Genomic DNA, 16,820 nt, shown 5'->3' with positions numbered 1-16,820 from the left:
GGGGGGCTTTAAGGACTCTGGTCCTGGGGGAGGGGCTTGTTGGGGGTTTCTGATTGAAAACCGTCTGACGGTTCTTCCAAGTTTGAAAAATGATTACTTCCTGATTTCCGGACTCGGTCCGACTCAGGGTCAGTGTCCACCGAGAGCTTTTGTTCTAGTGAGAACCAATCAGATCTGCAGCTGAAAACAGAGAAGCTCTTTTCTGCTTTTCTTTATATTTAAAAATATTTTTATATTGTGTTGGCCAAAGTTTTAGATGAGGTAGGGTTACTGTTTACTGGCAAATTATCCGCTAGTTTGTTTAGATTAGCTAAAAAGCACTTGGTGCTGCCCCTCCGTAGGCTTCCAAAAGATAGCCAATCAGAAGAAAAGTAAGCTTTTGGGGAGGGGGGCTTCAGACAGAGTCAAACTGAGCTGCCTGGATAACATTACAAGGATTCTTTAGCTAAAAATTAACAGAGATTTGGTGATTTTTATTTATTAATTTTTTACAGTAATCACCAGCATTTTCAATTTGGGTTGAACAAAGCGAGGTATTTGAAGATGTCACCATCCACTCGGCTGATTTTTTTTTTTCACGATATGATGATTAGCTTAGAACAGATGCTCCCAGTGGACACGCCTACTTCCTGTCTCACAGTGGTTCGAACTGATCTGAGACCTGTCCAGCCTCCACAGACTTCTCAAGTCAAAGTAACCTGTTTAATATCTCAGCACAACATGCAGTACTGCAGACACCTTTCATCCACCCACAGTTCACGCTGAGCGAGCGCTGCCTCCGCCCGCAGCCACTGCAGACGTTTCCTGTTCCGGGTTCGTAAACGCCTGCCGGTGGTGTCTGCAACGGCTGCAGGAAGAACCGACGTCCTCGGCTGATGGTGACTGAATTGTTGAAGTTCTTCGGGTTCGGACTCTGGGTCAGACAGGTCGGTCTAAAGGATGATGGGAAGGACGTTGTTGTGGCGTTTCAGGCTGGGGGAGGGTTGTGGGGAGTCTGACGGTACCTGGCTGAGAGTCCTCCTCACATGGGGGGCACGATGAGACCTGCCATGGCTGAAACAACACAGACTGAGTCAGATCTCATGTTTCGTGATGCTCGCTGAGCATTTCAGGCTACGTCCACGCATACACTGGATTTTTCAGTTTGATTGGAAAAATGTCTCCATCTGTCGTGAAAATGCAAAGCGCTGCCCAACTGCAGAGGTGGGAAGTAACAAAGTACAAATACTTCGTTAATGTACTTAAGTAGAATTTTCAGCTATCTGTGCTTCACCTGTGTAGTTTTTTTCCTTTTACTCCCTACCTTTATAAACAGATAACTGTGCTTTCTTCCTCACATTTTCAAAACAAGCTTTTGAGAGTTTTTATTTCAAGTCACTGCGGCCTTCCCAACATCAAACCAATTTGAGCCTAAACGGAAACACATGAGAGTCACTCCTGTTCGTTTATTAATCACCAGGAGATGTTGCATAAAAACAGATGATAGAAGCAAAACTGTTTTTCCTTGTTTTGAGAGCTAACTTCACTCAGAGATGGAGAAAGATAAAAAAAAAAAGGCAGGACAGGAGAGGAAGGCGAGAGCTTAGATTTAAAGGAAGGACTGCTCATTTAAAGCTCACAAGTAAGTCCTCATATTTTTCAATCACATATTGGGTCTGTACATGTGATATTATGTTGTTTCATATTGTGAGGCATGCAAAACAAACTGAGGGAGACTGTTATTCAAAGGCTGCATTAAAATCCTCTGCAGGTTAGTGCAGGATAAACAGGTTAGTTTGTTGTACTGTGATGGATTTAAATCAGAAAATCTACTCAAGCTCCGAATAGAAATTATTGTGAGTTATGAATCTTTCCCCCACGCTGAGCCATTACAGACAGTTTTAGGGTTGCTCCACCTGCTGAATCCACTTTAACCCCTGACTGTCACCCTCTACAATGTAGCAACAGGACACAGAGCTATGTGTGGTTTCCTTCTTTTTCTCTTCATGTTCTGCTGATGTGATTCAAGCTGAGAATATTCATGAGAATTAAAATGTTTGAATGAAATAAAGTCTGTACTCCCATCTACCGACATTATTTTATTATTATGTTAATACAGCACAAGGTTCAATTAGCTTTCCACAAATATAGAAACGTCCTCCAAAGAGCTACTTTTTACTCTGAGTACATTTCAGAGCCGGTACTTTTTTACTTTTACTCTAGTACAGAACTTGAATCGGTACTTCAACTTTTACTGGAGTATTTTTTAACACTAGTATCTTTATTTCTACTTAAGTACAGACTATCTTTACGTTTGCTACTTCTGCCTAACTGTGAAGAAATGTTAGCCAATCAAAAACCCACAAACATGGCGCACAGTTTGATATCAAAACAGGAGATAAAGGACATGCTGTTGATGCTGTGAGGCGAATTCAAAAAGTCCTTTTTTAGCTTTTTTAGCAGCCTCAGTTTTTCTAAAATTCTACTTTACTGTATTTTAACATAACAATGTTTTATCATGAACTTTTTTACTGTTCAAGCTGCCCATTCAGAAATATTTAAAACGTCTTGGTGATTATAACTGTGGATATTACAAGACCTAAAATATGTTTTTTCATGAAGAGTGAAAAAACCTCCAGTTTTAAATAAAAACGCCTTCCTGAGAGGCAGCTCGAAAAGATTTAAGATACGTCTCGTGTAAACAGATCTCTGGAATAATTAGGGTTCATTTAACACACTCGCACAAAATATGCATTTGCTGTTAAAGTCTTTCTGTGAAGCGCTGAAAGGTTAAATAAAATCAGTTAAATGCCTGCGTTGTAAAAATATTTGGATAAAACTGAGAGATGATGTTGAAATAAAGACAGATCTACGACGGATTCTTGGACTTCACTGAGCCAAATAAAAGCTAAAGAATAGGACTCGGTTATGGAGGAGAAATTCTTTGTAGGGTGAAATTTGCAGCGGTATTAACTATAAAAGAAAAATGCTCATGTTTAAGCTCCAAATTCCCCAAAATGCCAGAAGTTATGGATCAACTTTGACCTCCAAGTGTGTGAAAGCAGGAATCAACACGCAACACAGAAAGAGTCCTTCTCAAACAGCGGCGCCGCGTGGACATCCACCTGCGTGTCCTGATGGGACACGAGCAGGAGGACAGCAGGGGGCGGGGGTGCTGACAGGCGGGACGGGTGGGTGGGATGCTCACCCTGGAGGTTGCTGCCATTGGTGGTGGTGCAGGTGGGGGGCGGGGAGGTCTGTGGCCGCACGACAGGGGCGAAGGCGCTCTTCTGTTTGACTGCAGAAACCATATGGACAGGAGAGAATGAATAAGGGCCTATGGGAGTAGACGAAGAGGAGGAGGAGGTGAGGAAGACAAGGGAAGGAGGAGTAGGAAGGTGTGGGGAGGGGGTCCTACAGAAGGAGGACGTGACGGTAACGAGCAGGCAGACAGACAGGAGGTGAGCGATCGGACGGAGATGAGGCGAATCATGCAGGGAGGAGGATGAAGAGGAGGGTGAGGAGGAGGAAGAATGGGTCCCTGCCTCAGATCGGGCCGAGGTCTGCAGGAACAAACATGCTCCGAGCACAAACAGCTGCACATCTGGCAAAGTTGATCCATAACTTGAAGGACTTGTTTGGAATAAACCAACCTGAGAGCAGCAGCAGCAGCTTCATCCGAGCACGCTGCACAGGTGTGTGTGTGTGTGTGTGTGTGTGTGTGTGTGTGTGTGTGTGTGTGTGTGTGTGTGTGAAGGCAGGTGTCTAACATCATGCGGTAAATTGACTTTTTTCCTTTTTAATAAATCACCCACTCATTTACTCTTCGTGTGTCTTTAGGCGAACAGCTTTGAATTTTCCTGCTGCTTCTACAGCTGACTCCCGATTAAAGGAACAGTTCAACATTTTCAGAGACGCTCTTAACGATCATCATCTATCGGTGGTCAGTGCAGAGCCGGAGCTGTCCATCAGGGATGACTTGAGCTTGACATCTGTTCTTTGGAAGTTTTCCGAAAGCAACCTGAGCAAACCCGGCGTTTAAACCAAACAGAGCCAAAGTACGAGTTAAAGTAAACTCCTGAAGCCTTCAGTCACGTCTTCTTCAGGAGACTTGTCACATGTATTTGCTGCTAAGGTGCTTTCTCCTTTTCATTTTTATTACATTTTTAATATTTTGCTCATCTCCGGCTCTTTAAAGTCACCTCCTCCTGATTTACTCATTTGAGTATTTCGTTCCTCTGAATCTCTAAAGTAGTCTTTAAACTGAAGATGTGACTTTAGAGTTGAGAAGCTTTCCGGGAAAATCGTGAGGGCGTGACGTTAATGTGGTCGGACGACTAAAAGTGCACTCTGTCAAGCAAGCATGACGTAATGTGACGTTTAACTTAATGCTAAGCTGACCACATCTGGACTCTCCACTGCAGGTTTGAAATCAGCTGCCATCTCTGCAGTCGAGACTCTGAAATGTATCTTAACAGTGGATGTGTTGCTACCCCAAAGGTCACCGTGAAATACTGAAATTTCCAGTAAAATCTCAGACACGACCCTGAAGTTACAAACAGCAGATGGCTCCAGCTCTGTGCTGAATACATAATCATCAGCGGATTAATTTCCGTCTCTGAAACGCAGAGTTTTGAGCGCATCTGTCCAAATGTTGAGCTGTTCCTTTAAGAGCTTCCACAGAGTTTATGGACCACAGTGTGTCTGTAATGATTCAAGGACAGCATTTGAACATGGAACTGTAAAATGAAGCGGGGGAATGTAAATGTGATTTATCACTTCATGCCAACAAGCATCAGTCTGTCCTGGATCGCTGCTTCTTTGTCCTCACATTTCCTCCTCCTTGGCTCCTTCTTGTTGTTTTTCCGTTCCTTTTTCTCCAGCTGATATTAATGGATTCGGCCCAAAGCGTGAATGCATGAATGCATGAAGGATGCGGTGAGGATGTTAGTGGGGTTAGTGGAGGAGGTGGAGGGGATGGGTGAGGAGGAGTATGGACAGGGGGACAGTCAGAGGAGGGAAGGAGGAGGTGAACAATGCGTGGCAGTGTTAAGTCCACACACACGCACACACAAACACTCAGACCCTCGGCGGCGGGAAACTGTAGCTCAGCCAGGCGAGATGTGAGCCCACCTTTTGTTTAGTCGCCAGGGACGACAACATCACCTGGCAAGGAGACGCATTTTGAGCTCACTACCTTCTAAACGAGTCTCGCTGAGACTCGCTGAGCTCTTTGATACAGAAGCCAAAACAATGGAGCGCTCCCCGCGGGCGAGTTTAGTCTCCAAAACACACCTGCGCCTTCTACGCTGCTGCTCCGACTCCAGGCATGTTAATCAGAGCTGAGTGTAAAGTTTGACGAACAACACGGCCGACACAGAAGCATCGACTCGTCTCCTGCAGCGGGAAACGCTTCACTTTTGTTTGCTCGTATTGCTCTGTGCACAACGCCGTCATCAATCTGCCATCAAGTCGTTTTATTTTCAGCATCGCGAATCCATATACAGAGTGTATCATCAGTACTACGAAGCCCAGTACACTGGGTAATGTGGTGTCAAGCTAGGTACCGACACTCAACAGCTCTTGGTATCTTAGTCACGTTCACGCTTGATACGGATCCTCTGGCCTTTTACTAACATTTTAAAGCTGTTAGCCAAATCACTGCTGATAATTACTCTGGATTTCATTAAAATATGATGCCTCCACCGAGGCATAAGACAAGATGAAGGAACGTTTTTAGTGCTGTTGTTTTTCTTCTCTCTCTCAGCAAGATAAAAGCAAACCAGACCAGTGGGTGGAGACGTGGGCTAAAGGTGAGGGAAGAAATTCTGGTTCAGATCCAATTTTATAAAATTAAAATATCGGCCTTGCTGAGAACATTTTCCCAGGTGAGTCCATAATAATCATAGGTGCTCTCAGTGGTTAACGGGCTCCTGAGTCCCTTAATATACCTAAATAGGCCGACCCTAAACCCCTACTTGGCTGAGAATGACTTCAGTTATTCTAATTCCTGTGCTTACTGTAAAGTTTTCAAACTTTTCCTTCTGGTTCTTCATGCTACTTGGATACTTAAGCCTCCGTTATTGCTTCACCCAACACTTCCAACATCTCCTTAAGCCGCTACCTTCACATGCAACTACATGGACCAATACAGCTTCAACTCCCATCACTTCATTACATGGACTTAATCGTTTTAATGACTCAGCTGCCACTCCACCGTCAAGTTCACTTCAAACATCAGCCAGCAGCAGAGCATCAACATAAACGAGCAGCATCCATAGCTTTAATGCAGGTTTTGGTAACGTGGCATCAAATGCAGATTTAAGCAGGAAGCACAGATTTCTTTTGTTTTTAATCGGTATTTGGAGCATCAGAAACAGCGCTGTGTGTTTTGGAGCATAAATACGTCTGATTTTAGCCACAGTTGTAAATGATCCCTCCTGCTGACTGCCTCCCGGATGGATGAGGTTTGGTTTCGTTAATGCGATATTTAAGCGTATTACTCACTTGCGTAAGCGGAGTTGGCGGTGGAGCCGTTGAGGAAGCTGGGGGATCCAGGTACGCCCAGGTTGGTCATCCCCGCCCCGTATCCGTTCATGGTGGACGTGATGGTGTTGTAGTTGGACTGCTGAGGCGTGGAGCTCGGCACGTAGCCGCGAGGAGACACGCTGTTTGAGTTACGGGAATAGCCTAAGAGGAGGAAGAAGTACAGCTCTTCATCATGTGTCCATACGCTGACTTCAGTGTTTGGATAGATATTCAATCATCTCTCATCATTACTTCATAATTAAGAAATTAATCTTTACTTTAAGACTGTGAAATTCAAAAGACATTTACTTGATGTGACGACTTCCAAGAGTAACTGTCACTCTAAATTTCTCACAGTTTGATTGAACTGGACCCACGCTGTGCATTTCCAGCTCCAAATTTGTTATTCTGGGCCTACAGTAGCTTTGCATGATTCCCAGCAGTTGGAGCGGTGCCTCAATTAATGTTCATTTAGCCCTTCTCCTTTAAACTGTGTAGGATGAAGTAGATATAATTATTCAAAATGTTTACAACAAATATGTTATCTGGTTTTAACTCCATTAATCATCTCATGACCTTTTTGATTGATCAGGTGACCCTTTGGTCGAGAACCACTAAATCTGCAGACAAATTACTAAAGTAGTGAGTTCACTGTGAAATCTGTCTTTTAATTCCAAAGACAACGTTTTGTACAGCCTCTCTCTGCCCCGACCTCCTTTAAGCCCAGCCCACCTGGCAGCTTTAAGCCCAGCCCACCTGAGCGTGAGCAGTTTTTATTTATTCGTTTTTCTCAAATGCAAAAACACAGTCGAAGCCCTGTAAGGGCAAACCAGACTGACAGGTAGAGATATGAAACTGAAAAGCAGTATTCATCACCACCACAAACAGAAGATCTTGATAATGATCTTGTAAAATTATTCAGAATAAACAAACAGAATACAAAACTAATATCTTTTTTTAAACCAGGAATGTAAATGTTTGGTGGTCTAAAACTGGTTTGACAAAAGGCCAACTCACATAGTAAGAAAACCTACAAATTACCCTACATTTTGCTGACCTCCTCACTGTGACCTCAGCAGTGACATCATCGCGCCTGTCACTGCTGGTCTCCTGTTATGAAGAGCTCGCCTCCCTGCAGGCGAGGTCTGCCCTTCATCTGTCACCTGACTCCTGCTTTTTACTTACCTCTGGTCTCCCTTCTCTCCCCTCTCACCCCCCCATGCGCCCACTGATTGACCCTCATCCAAGATGCATTGAATACCAATGTTCCCGCAGCACTCAGCCTGACCTCTGACCCCCTCCCGAGGCTCCACAGTTCCCACCGACCTCGGGACGAGCTCACTTAGCAGAGCTAACAGAGTGCCAAGTAGCACATTACGCCCTCTCTCTCGCCTCACCCTCCACACTCTTTCCCTTTCCCCCAACTTCCCATTTTGGGCCAACGCAATTCCCAGCAGGAGCGGCTGATGGAGCGCTGCCCAGGGACGAGGGCGAGGAGAGGCGGCGATGGGAAACACATGTGGAGTAGCAGAGTGCAGGGAGCGGCCGAGCACTCAGAGTAAATGTAAGGATTGTTCTGTAATAAAAAAAATAATGCCTTAACAAATGGACTGAGTGTTGGGTGGTGTTTGTCTTGGTGCGTTCCCTCTCCCTATCCATTTCGCCACAGCAGCGTGGGAAGCAGATCGGATGCAGGTCACATCCTGCGTGCTCATTCACACCGAAGCCTGAAACGTGTTTGCTGCAGAGCAGTGCAGATGAGCTGGTTGACGGACAGTTCGGATTTCACTGTGTACACAGTGAGGCGGACCAGCGGGTGGGCGATTTACGACGTCTTTAATGACAAAAATTAACGACTAGAAAAGATCTTTCAGAGTTAATAACTTTTTTATCATTGGACTTGGAGTTAAAAATTTATTTATATACTGTTTTTGTCACTTTAACGTATTTAAGCTCTATATTTTTAATTTCTTTGCCTTCTGTATAAACCGATGACGGTTCTCTGTCTAAAATCAGAAAAATCCTGCTGCTACTCTACTGTATGTACTGTAATTATACTAGTTTAAAGAACATCATATGTATCAGATATCTGAGTATTAGTGTACTGACAACAAAAATCATCAGGTAGTGCCTCTATGATAGCAATAATGTTAGGAAGCAAGCTAAGCCTAGCCAGCTAGCTGTAATTTAGCAATGCAGCAAGAATATGTTGCTGGTAAAATTGTAGCATTCACTAATTTGTAAATTAAAACAACCAGTTCAATCAATGTCTGAGAGTTAGCAAACTTCATTTACTAAAGACAGCATTTTGCTATGCTGGATAGCTAGTAGTTTGTCATCTTTTTATGACTCAAATGCTCTGTGACTGCCAAAATTTCTGATTAGACAAAACTCAATTTCTTCTGGCTAGAGTTAGCTAATTTTAGTACTAACCAAAGCAGAAAAACTACTTGCTAGCCAACATATCACTTAACAGTTAGCCAACTTTAACCTGCTTCCTCACTAACACTACGACATCAGTGCTAGTTCCTGTCCTTACTTGTTTCGCAGGGAAATAGTCGTTTGATAGCATTAGCAGTTAGTGGACTATTTTTAAGCTAACATTAGCTGCTGTTGTTTACGGCTAGTAGTACAAGGGCGACAGGTATTCAGGGAATTTACTTGGAAGTGAGAATACACATCTTCAAAAAAAAAAAAGCCTTATCCATGATTCTGTAAGCTTTACATGCAAAGTTATAAAGAAGGCTGAAAGTGGGCAGTTAAGTAAAAACATGTTTTTGGGGGTATTTTTCCTGGTATCAGGCTTCCCTCATGACCCCATAAACTCTGACAAAGACAGACTCCAGAGGAAAAAGCCTTCATCCTGCAGGAGGATGACATGATGCTGAGCAGGCCGAGCTGAATTGGAGCTGTAAATTACCTGCCTCGTCCGCCTGATAAGGTCTGGGCTTGGGAGCTGCTGTTTTTATTAATGTTTTAATCACGGTGGATAATTGCAAGGGGCACACAGAGCCATTTCATACTTCATAACAGCGGGGAGGACGGCATTAGATCCTCGGTGTAATGTTTCCGACTGGACCACAGTTATGAATTTTCAGCATGGCTGCTACCTCGTTTCCCATGACCTCATAGATTCCTGTAAGGTGTTCGGTGCCGGGCCGATGGGAAAACCAGGCCATGGTTTGTGGTGGAAGTGGAGGGGGGGTGTCCGGGGAGTAAAAGCAGCTCGATCTGCTTCCTGTCGACGCGTTCACAAGCTGTTTGCTGCATGTTTTCCTGAGCGTTCCTGACAGAAGCAGAACTGACTGCTGAAAGGAAACACTGAGGATAACAAACCCACAGAGCTACAGTGGAAACACCACCGAACGTATCTGCTAACAAGAACTGAGATATATCAGATTTCCACTGATGTCCAAAAACTTGTAGAAACACTTCAGTGAACGTGCTCTTGTTTATTTTGACTGTGTCTGATAGCAGGTACTAAAACAATAAACATGAATTCATATGCTGCTGAAAATAGTCTACAAAAATATCTCTACAGAAATTTAAAGTGGACTGGAGTCCAATGACGTCCAGTGAACTTTCCTAACATCCGCTAAACCACTCCAGTCTACTGGACTCTTCTGAAGACTCTTTTTAACTCTCAGACTCTCAATAAAGTTGGACCCTAAAAAACGTTTGTTGGACTTTACTTAACTATACTAAACTCCCTGTCTCTGCTGGATTCTAGTGGACAGTCAACCCTGCTGGTCAACAAAGTCTACTTGGCCTCCATTTGTCTTTAATGCAGTCTACTGAGCACACTTGTGATGCGGCGTAAACCATCAGGCCTCCACCCCCTCCCTAGAGGATCATGGGTAGCAGCGCGCTCTCACCTTGGTCGGCCTGCGAGGCCTCGGAGATGTTGACGGCGAGCTGACTGCTGAATGAGTTCACTCCCATCATCCCCGAGTGAGCGGCTGAGCCAGTGAGCGACGGCAGCTGGTTGTGACTGCGAGGGACGCTGTAGAGCGCTTCGGTGAGGTCGGCCGCTCGCTTCAGGATGATTTCCTGCGAGGAGAGGGGAGGACGGGACATTATTTTGTAAGAGTTACTGTTGGCATGAAAATGTTGGACAGCAGTGAATCTCAGTTCTGCGGTTCCCACCAGTAAACTAAATTTAGAGTTCACGGGACGTATGATGATGTTGAAGTTTGACATTTTTTGAATCTCTTGTTTTTATGTAATATTGAAGTGTTAGCAACGTAAATATTCACTGAAAATTTTAGTAAAACGCCACATGGATGTTTGCGCTTGAGTAGAAAGTAATTGTCTGGTGGGCAGGGGTGAGGTGTGGGGGGATAGCATTAGTTAATTGTCTGAATGGCCCAGGGAAGCTGTCAGTGTAGTAAATGCAGGGATTCTGTTAGACGTATAAAGTCTAACACAGTTTTTCATTCAGGAGTCTGAGATTTCTGTCCTCTGTTAGAGCCTCACTATTACATTTTACTTATCATTACTCATCATTTATTTCTGAGATATATCCTGAGGTTTGTGATGGGATGTTTCACTGATCCTCATGTGTTTGAGTTTGAAGAGGCCAAAGGTCAAAGTGAAGGTGCTCCCTCACCTGGTTGTTGTGTGGCATCCCGTACAGAGCTTCCACCAGGTCGGCTGCTCGCTTCAGCAGTACCTCCTGAAAAAAGACAAAAAAGGGAGGTTTAACAGAAAACACAACACGAGGAGGACAGAAGAAGAATCAGCAGGAAGCCATTTTCTCACACACACACATTTTCCAATCAGCCCACAGGAGAGGAAGCGTCCAATCTGAGAGTCTGGGTTTAATAATGTGACTGATAAACAAGTGAATACAAACACAAGAAGAGGGGGTGATGGGTAACGAAAGAAAGGACCAAAAAAGAGAAAGAAAATAAGGAATGAGAAAAGGAGACAGGATGGAAAAAAAGGAAGAAAAAATTACAAAAGGAAACAAGGAAAGGGATAAGGGGAAGGAAATTAAACAAAATGAAGGGAACATTAGGAAAAATTAAAGTCAGAAAAAAATTAAAGTAAAAACATTAAAATGGACAGGGATAAATAAATGATATCAACAGAAGGAACAAGAAAGGAAAGGAGGAAGAAATAGAGAAGGGATGGAAAGAAACAAGGAAAGGTGAGGAAACAAGAAAAACCATTAATGAAAGAAAGAATGCAGGAAGGAAGGAAGTGAGGAAGGAAATATAAAGGAAAAAGGTGAAATAAGGAAACAAGGTAGGAAAAAAGGTGATGTAAACAAAGAGCTGAATGGAGACACAGGAAAGCCTGAGGATGATCAGCTGACAGAGGGAGGAGGAGGTGTGGAGTCCCAGAGGAGCAGCAGTGGGGAGGTGGAGGCCTCTGCTGGATCTCCCTGAGGTATTACAGCAGGAGAGGGAGAGAGGGAGACTTGTTTTTCACGTGAAGTGATGAAGGAAGAGGAGGAGGAGGTGACGGCTGCCACTCTCTAGGTTCAGCCATCAGAGCTCCGACCGCACTGCAGACGCTTTTCCCGAAAGTTCGAGGCGGCGAGGAAACTGACGGGAACTGACGTCAATTGGAGATTCGGCCCCGTGCGCCTCCCCCGGCCCCTACCCAGAACCTACACCCCTCTCTGAAAGGTTCGCTGACATCAGCAAGTCACAGGTTTCCTTCACTTTTGTTCCGTCGTCTCCTTTTTCCTCTCCCCTTTCTCTGTTTCTTTTCCCCTCCTGTCTTTCCTTCCTTGCTTTTATCCTTTCATCAGTTATTATTTCCTTTTTTGCTCTTTCCATTTCTTCACAGTTTCTAGTATATATGATTTTCTTTGAGACTTCTACATCAACAGTGAGACTTTTTTCCTCACAACAAATATAAATAAATTGCAAAAAAATACACAAATATAATACAAATAAAAACTCATATATGCAAATGAATATATAATAATTATTTTTTAATTTGTCATGAGTCAGTAAAAGGTCAAAGAGCAGCTTAAGGGCAGCGTCTGATGCCCTCAGCAGGCTTCCTGGAACTGGCCAATGAGAACAAATACAAACATTTTATGCATTGAACTAAAGTGAATAAAGCTTCCTGGCATTCATTTGGCATGTGAGCGGATCGGTGTACTTCCTGGACCTCTGGTTATTTTTACTTGAGGCTGAAATTTGTCGATTTGTTGTTCAGCAGCGTTAAACTGTCCCTCCACAGAGCAGCGGTGCAGCTCTAATATGAAGTAAAGGAGTGCGAGAGCTCCACCTGTGATTATGAATGTGCGGCTGACCCTGAACCGCAGCTTTGAACTCAGCATTAGAGATTCTGCTGCTGTCGAAGCTGCCGAGGAGAAACGTTTCCCTCATCTCGCGGCTGTCAGCACGAATCACTCCTGCCGCTCAAATCTGCGGCTTCTTATTTCTGTCGAGTTTCACTGCAGAACGCAGAGATTAAAGGGTATTTTTACTTTGGATTCTACTGGTTTTTTTATTGCATTTTAACTTTCTGCTGGAGCCGCAGCTTCTAAACAAAAACGTCTCCAGAGACGCACTTTGTGTTCCCTCCCTGGCCAATCAGAGCGCTTCCTCGGAGTTGGCAGCGAACCGGCCTTTGACACACGGAGGTCTCCGTTTCCCACGACAGGCGATGACCTCGGGGGCAACGGTCCAGCACGCGGACGCTTTTTTCCTTGACCTGAAGCTTGAACGGCGAAGTGAATGCATCACTGTTTGTTTACACCAGAATCAGCTGTTTGATGAGCTCTGCTCGTTCTTCTCTTTGCTCCCTGTTTCCTTTCTTCCTTCCCTCCCTCCTTTATTTCCTGCCTTTGTCCCATCTTCCTCTTTCCTGACTTCATGTATTCCTTCCTACTGTCTCTCTCTTTTAACTTTGGTTCCCGATCTTTCTTTCATTCTTTTCTCCCCCTCTCTTCCTTCTTCATCTTTCCTTGCTTCTATTCCTCCTTCTTTCCTGTCCTCAGTATTCCTTCCCTTTTCTCAAGTCTACTTTTCTTCCTTCCTACTGTCTTTCCTTCTGTGTGTCCTACTCTGCATTCTTTTTCCATCTCATTTACCTTTTTCCTATCCTCCTTCCTTCCCATTTTCCTACCTTCTTGCCTTTCATCTTTTTCATTCCTTTCTTCCTACTGCTTTTTCTTTTTCTTTCTTGTGTCATCCCCTTTCTCCCTTCCTTCCCTCCCTCCTGTCTTCCACATTCCTTCCTTTCCTTCCTTCTTTTCATTTTTTCTGTATTCCTGTCTTCATTCATGGTGTCTTTCCTTCCCTCCTTCCATCTTTCCTTTTATTATTTATCTCCTTCATTTCCTCATATTTCCTCATGTTATTTTTCTGCTCCCTTTCCTCCTTTATCCTCCACTCACTGATTTGAAAACTTCCCTTGTTCTTTCTTACTTTTCTTTCTGTCCATCTTCCTTCCTTCCTTTCTTAACTGTTCCAAATGTCCTTTTTCCATTTTGACTTGCTTCCTTATCTGGGTTCCTACCTTTACTTCCTTATCTTTTTTCTTATCTTAGCTCCTTCTTTCTTCCTTCCCACCTTTCTGCCTAGATTACTGTCTAGGAAGGAAGATAGGAAGCACGAATCCTTTGCTACTTATTTCCCGTATTCCCTTTTTCCTTCTCTCCATCACTCCTTAATTCTCTCCTTTCCTCAGTCCTTCATTGCCTTTCTTGCTTTCCTTCCCTCCTGTCCTATTTCCTTCCAGCTCCCCTGTTTTTCAAACTATAACCCCAAATAATCAGCCTGACAGGTGAAACCACATCTCTGCCAGCGTGTTTCTGTGTGCGTGCTTTTATGTATGTGTGTGCATTTCTCTGTGTGTGTTTCTGTTTCTATGCGTGTGCTTCTGTGTGTGTGTGTATGTGTGTGTGTTGGTCCTCTGGCTTCATTAATCTCCATTAGAAAACAGAAGTTAGTTAATGTCTCCTTCGCTCGGCTGCGGCAGCGAGACGCCACGCAGCAGCAGCTGCCCGTCTCTCTCTCTCTCTCTCTCTCACACACACACACACACACACACACACAGAGTTACTTACACACAACCGTACATACTCAAACATACACACGTTAAATATACAGTTGGCAGACACTAAAACCTCACACACACAGAAAAGACTTCAGCAGCTCTGTGTGTATGTCTGTGTTTTTGTGTGTTTGTGTGTGTGTGTCCTCCTTCTATTTTCATTAGCTTCTGACAGACACAACAGCCTTCTCAAGTTAATGACGCCTCCGAGGCCGCGCTGCTGCTGCTCAGTGTGTGTGTGTGTACTTGCACTTGTTCATTTGTTGGTGGGCTCTCTGTGATTTGTGAATTAGGCGCTGTACTAGTAGTACTACTACTCAGAATAAGAAAAGAACAACATGAAAACAGGAAGGAGAGAGAGGAGGAGAAACAGAACATAAAAAGGAAGTGGAGAACAGAAGAAACAAAAGAAGTAACACAAGAAGAAGAACGAGGAAGGAGAAGACAGAGGAGGAGAAACAGAAAAACCATAACAGAGAGAAACAGAGCAAAGGAAGGAGTAGAAGAAAAAAGGATGAAGAAGAGGAAAAAATAAGATGAACAAGACAGCACAAAAGGAAAAAGATGGACGAGAGAAAACAGAAAATAGAGAGAAACAAAGAGCACAATAAAAACAGAAGAAGAGGAAAAGACAGAATGAACAAACGTACCAACAAAGGAAGCAGAACAAAATAAAAATAGAAAAAATGGAGGAGTTTTAGAAAAATTAAGATGAAGGGAAAATACGACAGGAAGTAAAAAAAAAAGGGGAAGGAAGAGGAAGCAGAACAAACATGAACAGAAGAAGAAGAGTTGGTGTTTCCTGCTGACTGAACAAAAACGGTTTTTCCTGTTTTTGTTTATTTTCTTTTGTTTTCCTCCTTCGGATCAGATTTCCTCCCTCCTGCTGCTCGATCTGTTTCTTCCTGTCGGAGCAACTAATTGACTCCACGCCACACCGCCATACATCCTCATTCACGCCATCACACACACACACACACTAACAGCGGCCAGGCCACACCCTTTACACACACACACACACACATACACAGACAGCGCCATCGGATTCCTGTCAGAGCGAGTGCCGGCAATCAGAGCGCCGGGCGCTTTAACGGCGCTGAAAGGCCCCGATCGATGCGGTAATGCACTGGCTCCCAGTTATCATCATCATCATCTCTTATCACTGACCCACACCTCCAGCAGCAGGAGGAGGAGTGTGGGGAATGTGGGAGAAGATGGAGGAGAGAGGAGGGATGGGAGATGAAGACGAGGATGAAGAGGGTCTCTGGGTGTTTCCCTTCAGCTGAAAGGAGATGGATGGTGGGGAGTGGGGGTGGGGGGGGGGGGGTGGAGGCTAAATGGACATATGAAACAGCTGAGAGACGAAGGCAGCTGATTGGATCGTTGGGCTCGAACATCTGGCTGGTTAATGATTGGCTGCTCAGACGCTCACTCCAATGTGCGAGTCGCCGTTTCACCAAACTTCACTACATTTGATTTACAATACTTCAATAACTGCAACTCGAATAAAACGTTTACGAATAAAAAGGGGAAAAAACATACAAAAATATCATAAAAATATTGGAGAAAAAATGTGAAAATAAGTCGATGAAAATTATTTTTTAAATATATATTTATAAAAACTGATATAGATAACAAAATAATGCTTCTAGAAAGCATAAGCACAAAAAAATCTAAAGGAAATAGCTCATAAATTGATTTTAGATGAATAAAAATATTAAATAAATAAAAAATAAAATAAAATAAAGGAAAGGAAAACAGTGGTCGACATCGTAACTACATAACATGTATTTATTTATGGTGGGGGTAAAAATCAGTGGAATGGCTCTTTGCCTTTTAGCAGTGCCTGAAATTAAACGTTTGTGTGCGACAGTTCAAAAACAGGCTGCTCATGTTCATCTGATTTGATAAATGAACTCAGCTCATGAAGAGACAGCAATTAAAATGTGTAGAGAATAATGGTGTGAAGACTTCCTGTGAGGAAATGAAAACACATTCCTGCACTTTGGATTGTCCCTCTGTGGAAGATTATCAGCAACTCATAACCAAAGTGTTAGTTGATACAGACACTGTCATGTAAACCAGCGGTCCCCAACCCCCGGGCCTCGGACCAGTACCGGTCCGTGAGTCATTTGGTACCGGGCCGCAAGAGTTGAGGCTCAGGTGTGAAATGTATAGTTTTCAGGGTTTTTATCGGTTTTCAGTGTGATTTTGTTATTGTTTTTATCGTTTACTCGGTTTTCCTTAGTCTTTTCACGTGTGTTATGAATAAATTTTCTTTTTTTCGGTAC

General features: G+C 43.7%; 1 protein-coding gene across 4 annotated transcripts in view; it reads right to left on the bottom strand.

The window, feature by feature from the left end:
* Window positions 1-217: 217 nt before the first annotated feature.
* LOC146523885 (transcription factor COE3) overlaps window positions 218-16,820 on the bottom strand; it is a 141,153-nt gene continuing 124,550 nt past the window's right edge. For 2 of the 4 annotated variants that reach the window (XM_085170427.1, XM_085170431.1), the window contains exons 12-16: window positions 11,117-11,182; window positions 10,383-10,557; window positions 6,487-6,669; window positions 3,188-3,277; window positions 218-1,053 (exon numbers count right to left, since the gene is read on the bottom strand). In XM_085170427.1, coding sequence (XP_085026553.1) covers window positions 1,022-1,053; window positions 3,188-3,277; window positions 6,487-6,669; window positions 10,383-10,557; window positions 11,117-11,182 — 546 coding nt within the window. In that variant the 3' untranslated portion in view covers window positions 218-1,021. The remainder of the gene's footprint in view (window positions 1,054-3,187; window positions 3,278-6,486; window positions 6,670-10,382; window positions 10,558-11,116; window positions 11,183-16,820) is intronic. The other 2 variants (XM_085170436.1, XM_085170445.1) reach the window with 2 other exon arrangements.

The sequence above is a fragment of the Neolamprologus multifasciatus genome, chromosome 2, assembly GCF_963576455.1.
Source record: "Neolamprologus multifasciatus chromosome 2, fNeoMul1.2, whole genome shotgun sequence".
Lineage (NCBI taxonomy): Eukaryota > Metazoa > Chordata > Actinopteri > Cichliformes > Cichlidae > Neolamprologus > Neolamprologus multifasciatus.
The sequence above is the reverse complement of the archived record's forward strand: the minus strand, read 5'-3'. Positions and strand labels throughout refer to the sequence as shown.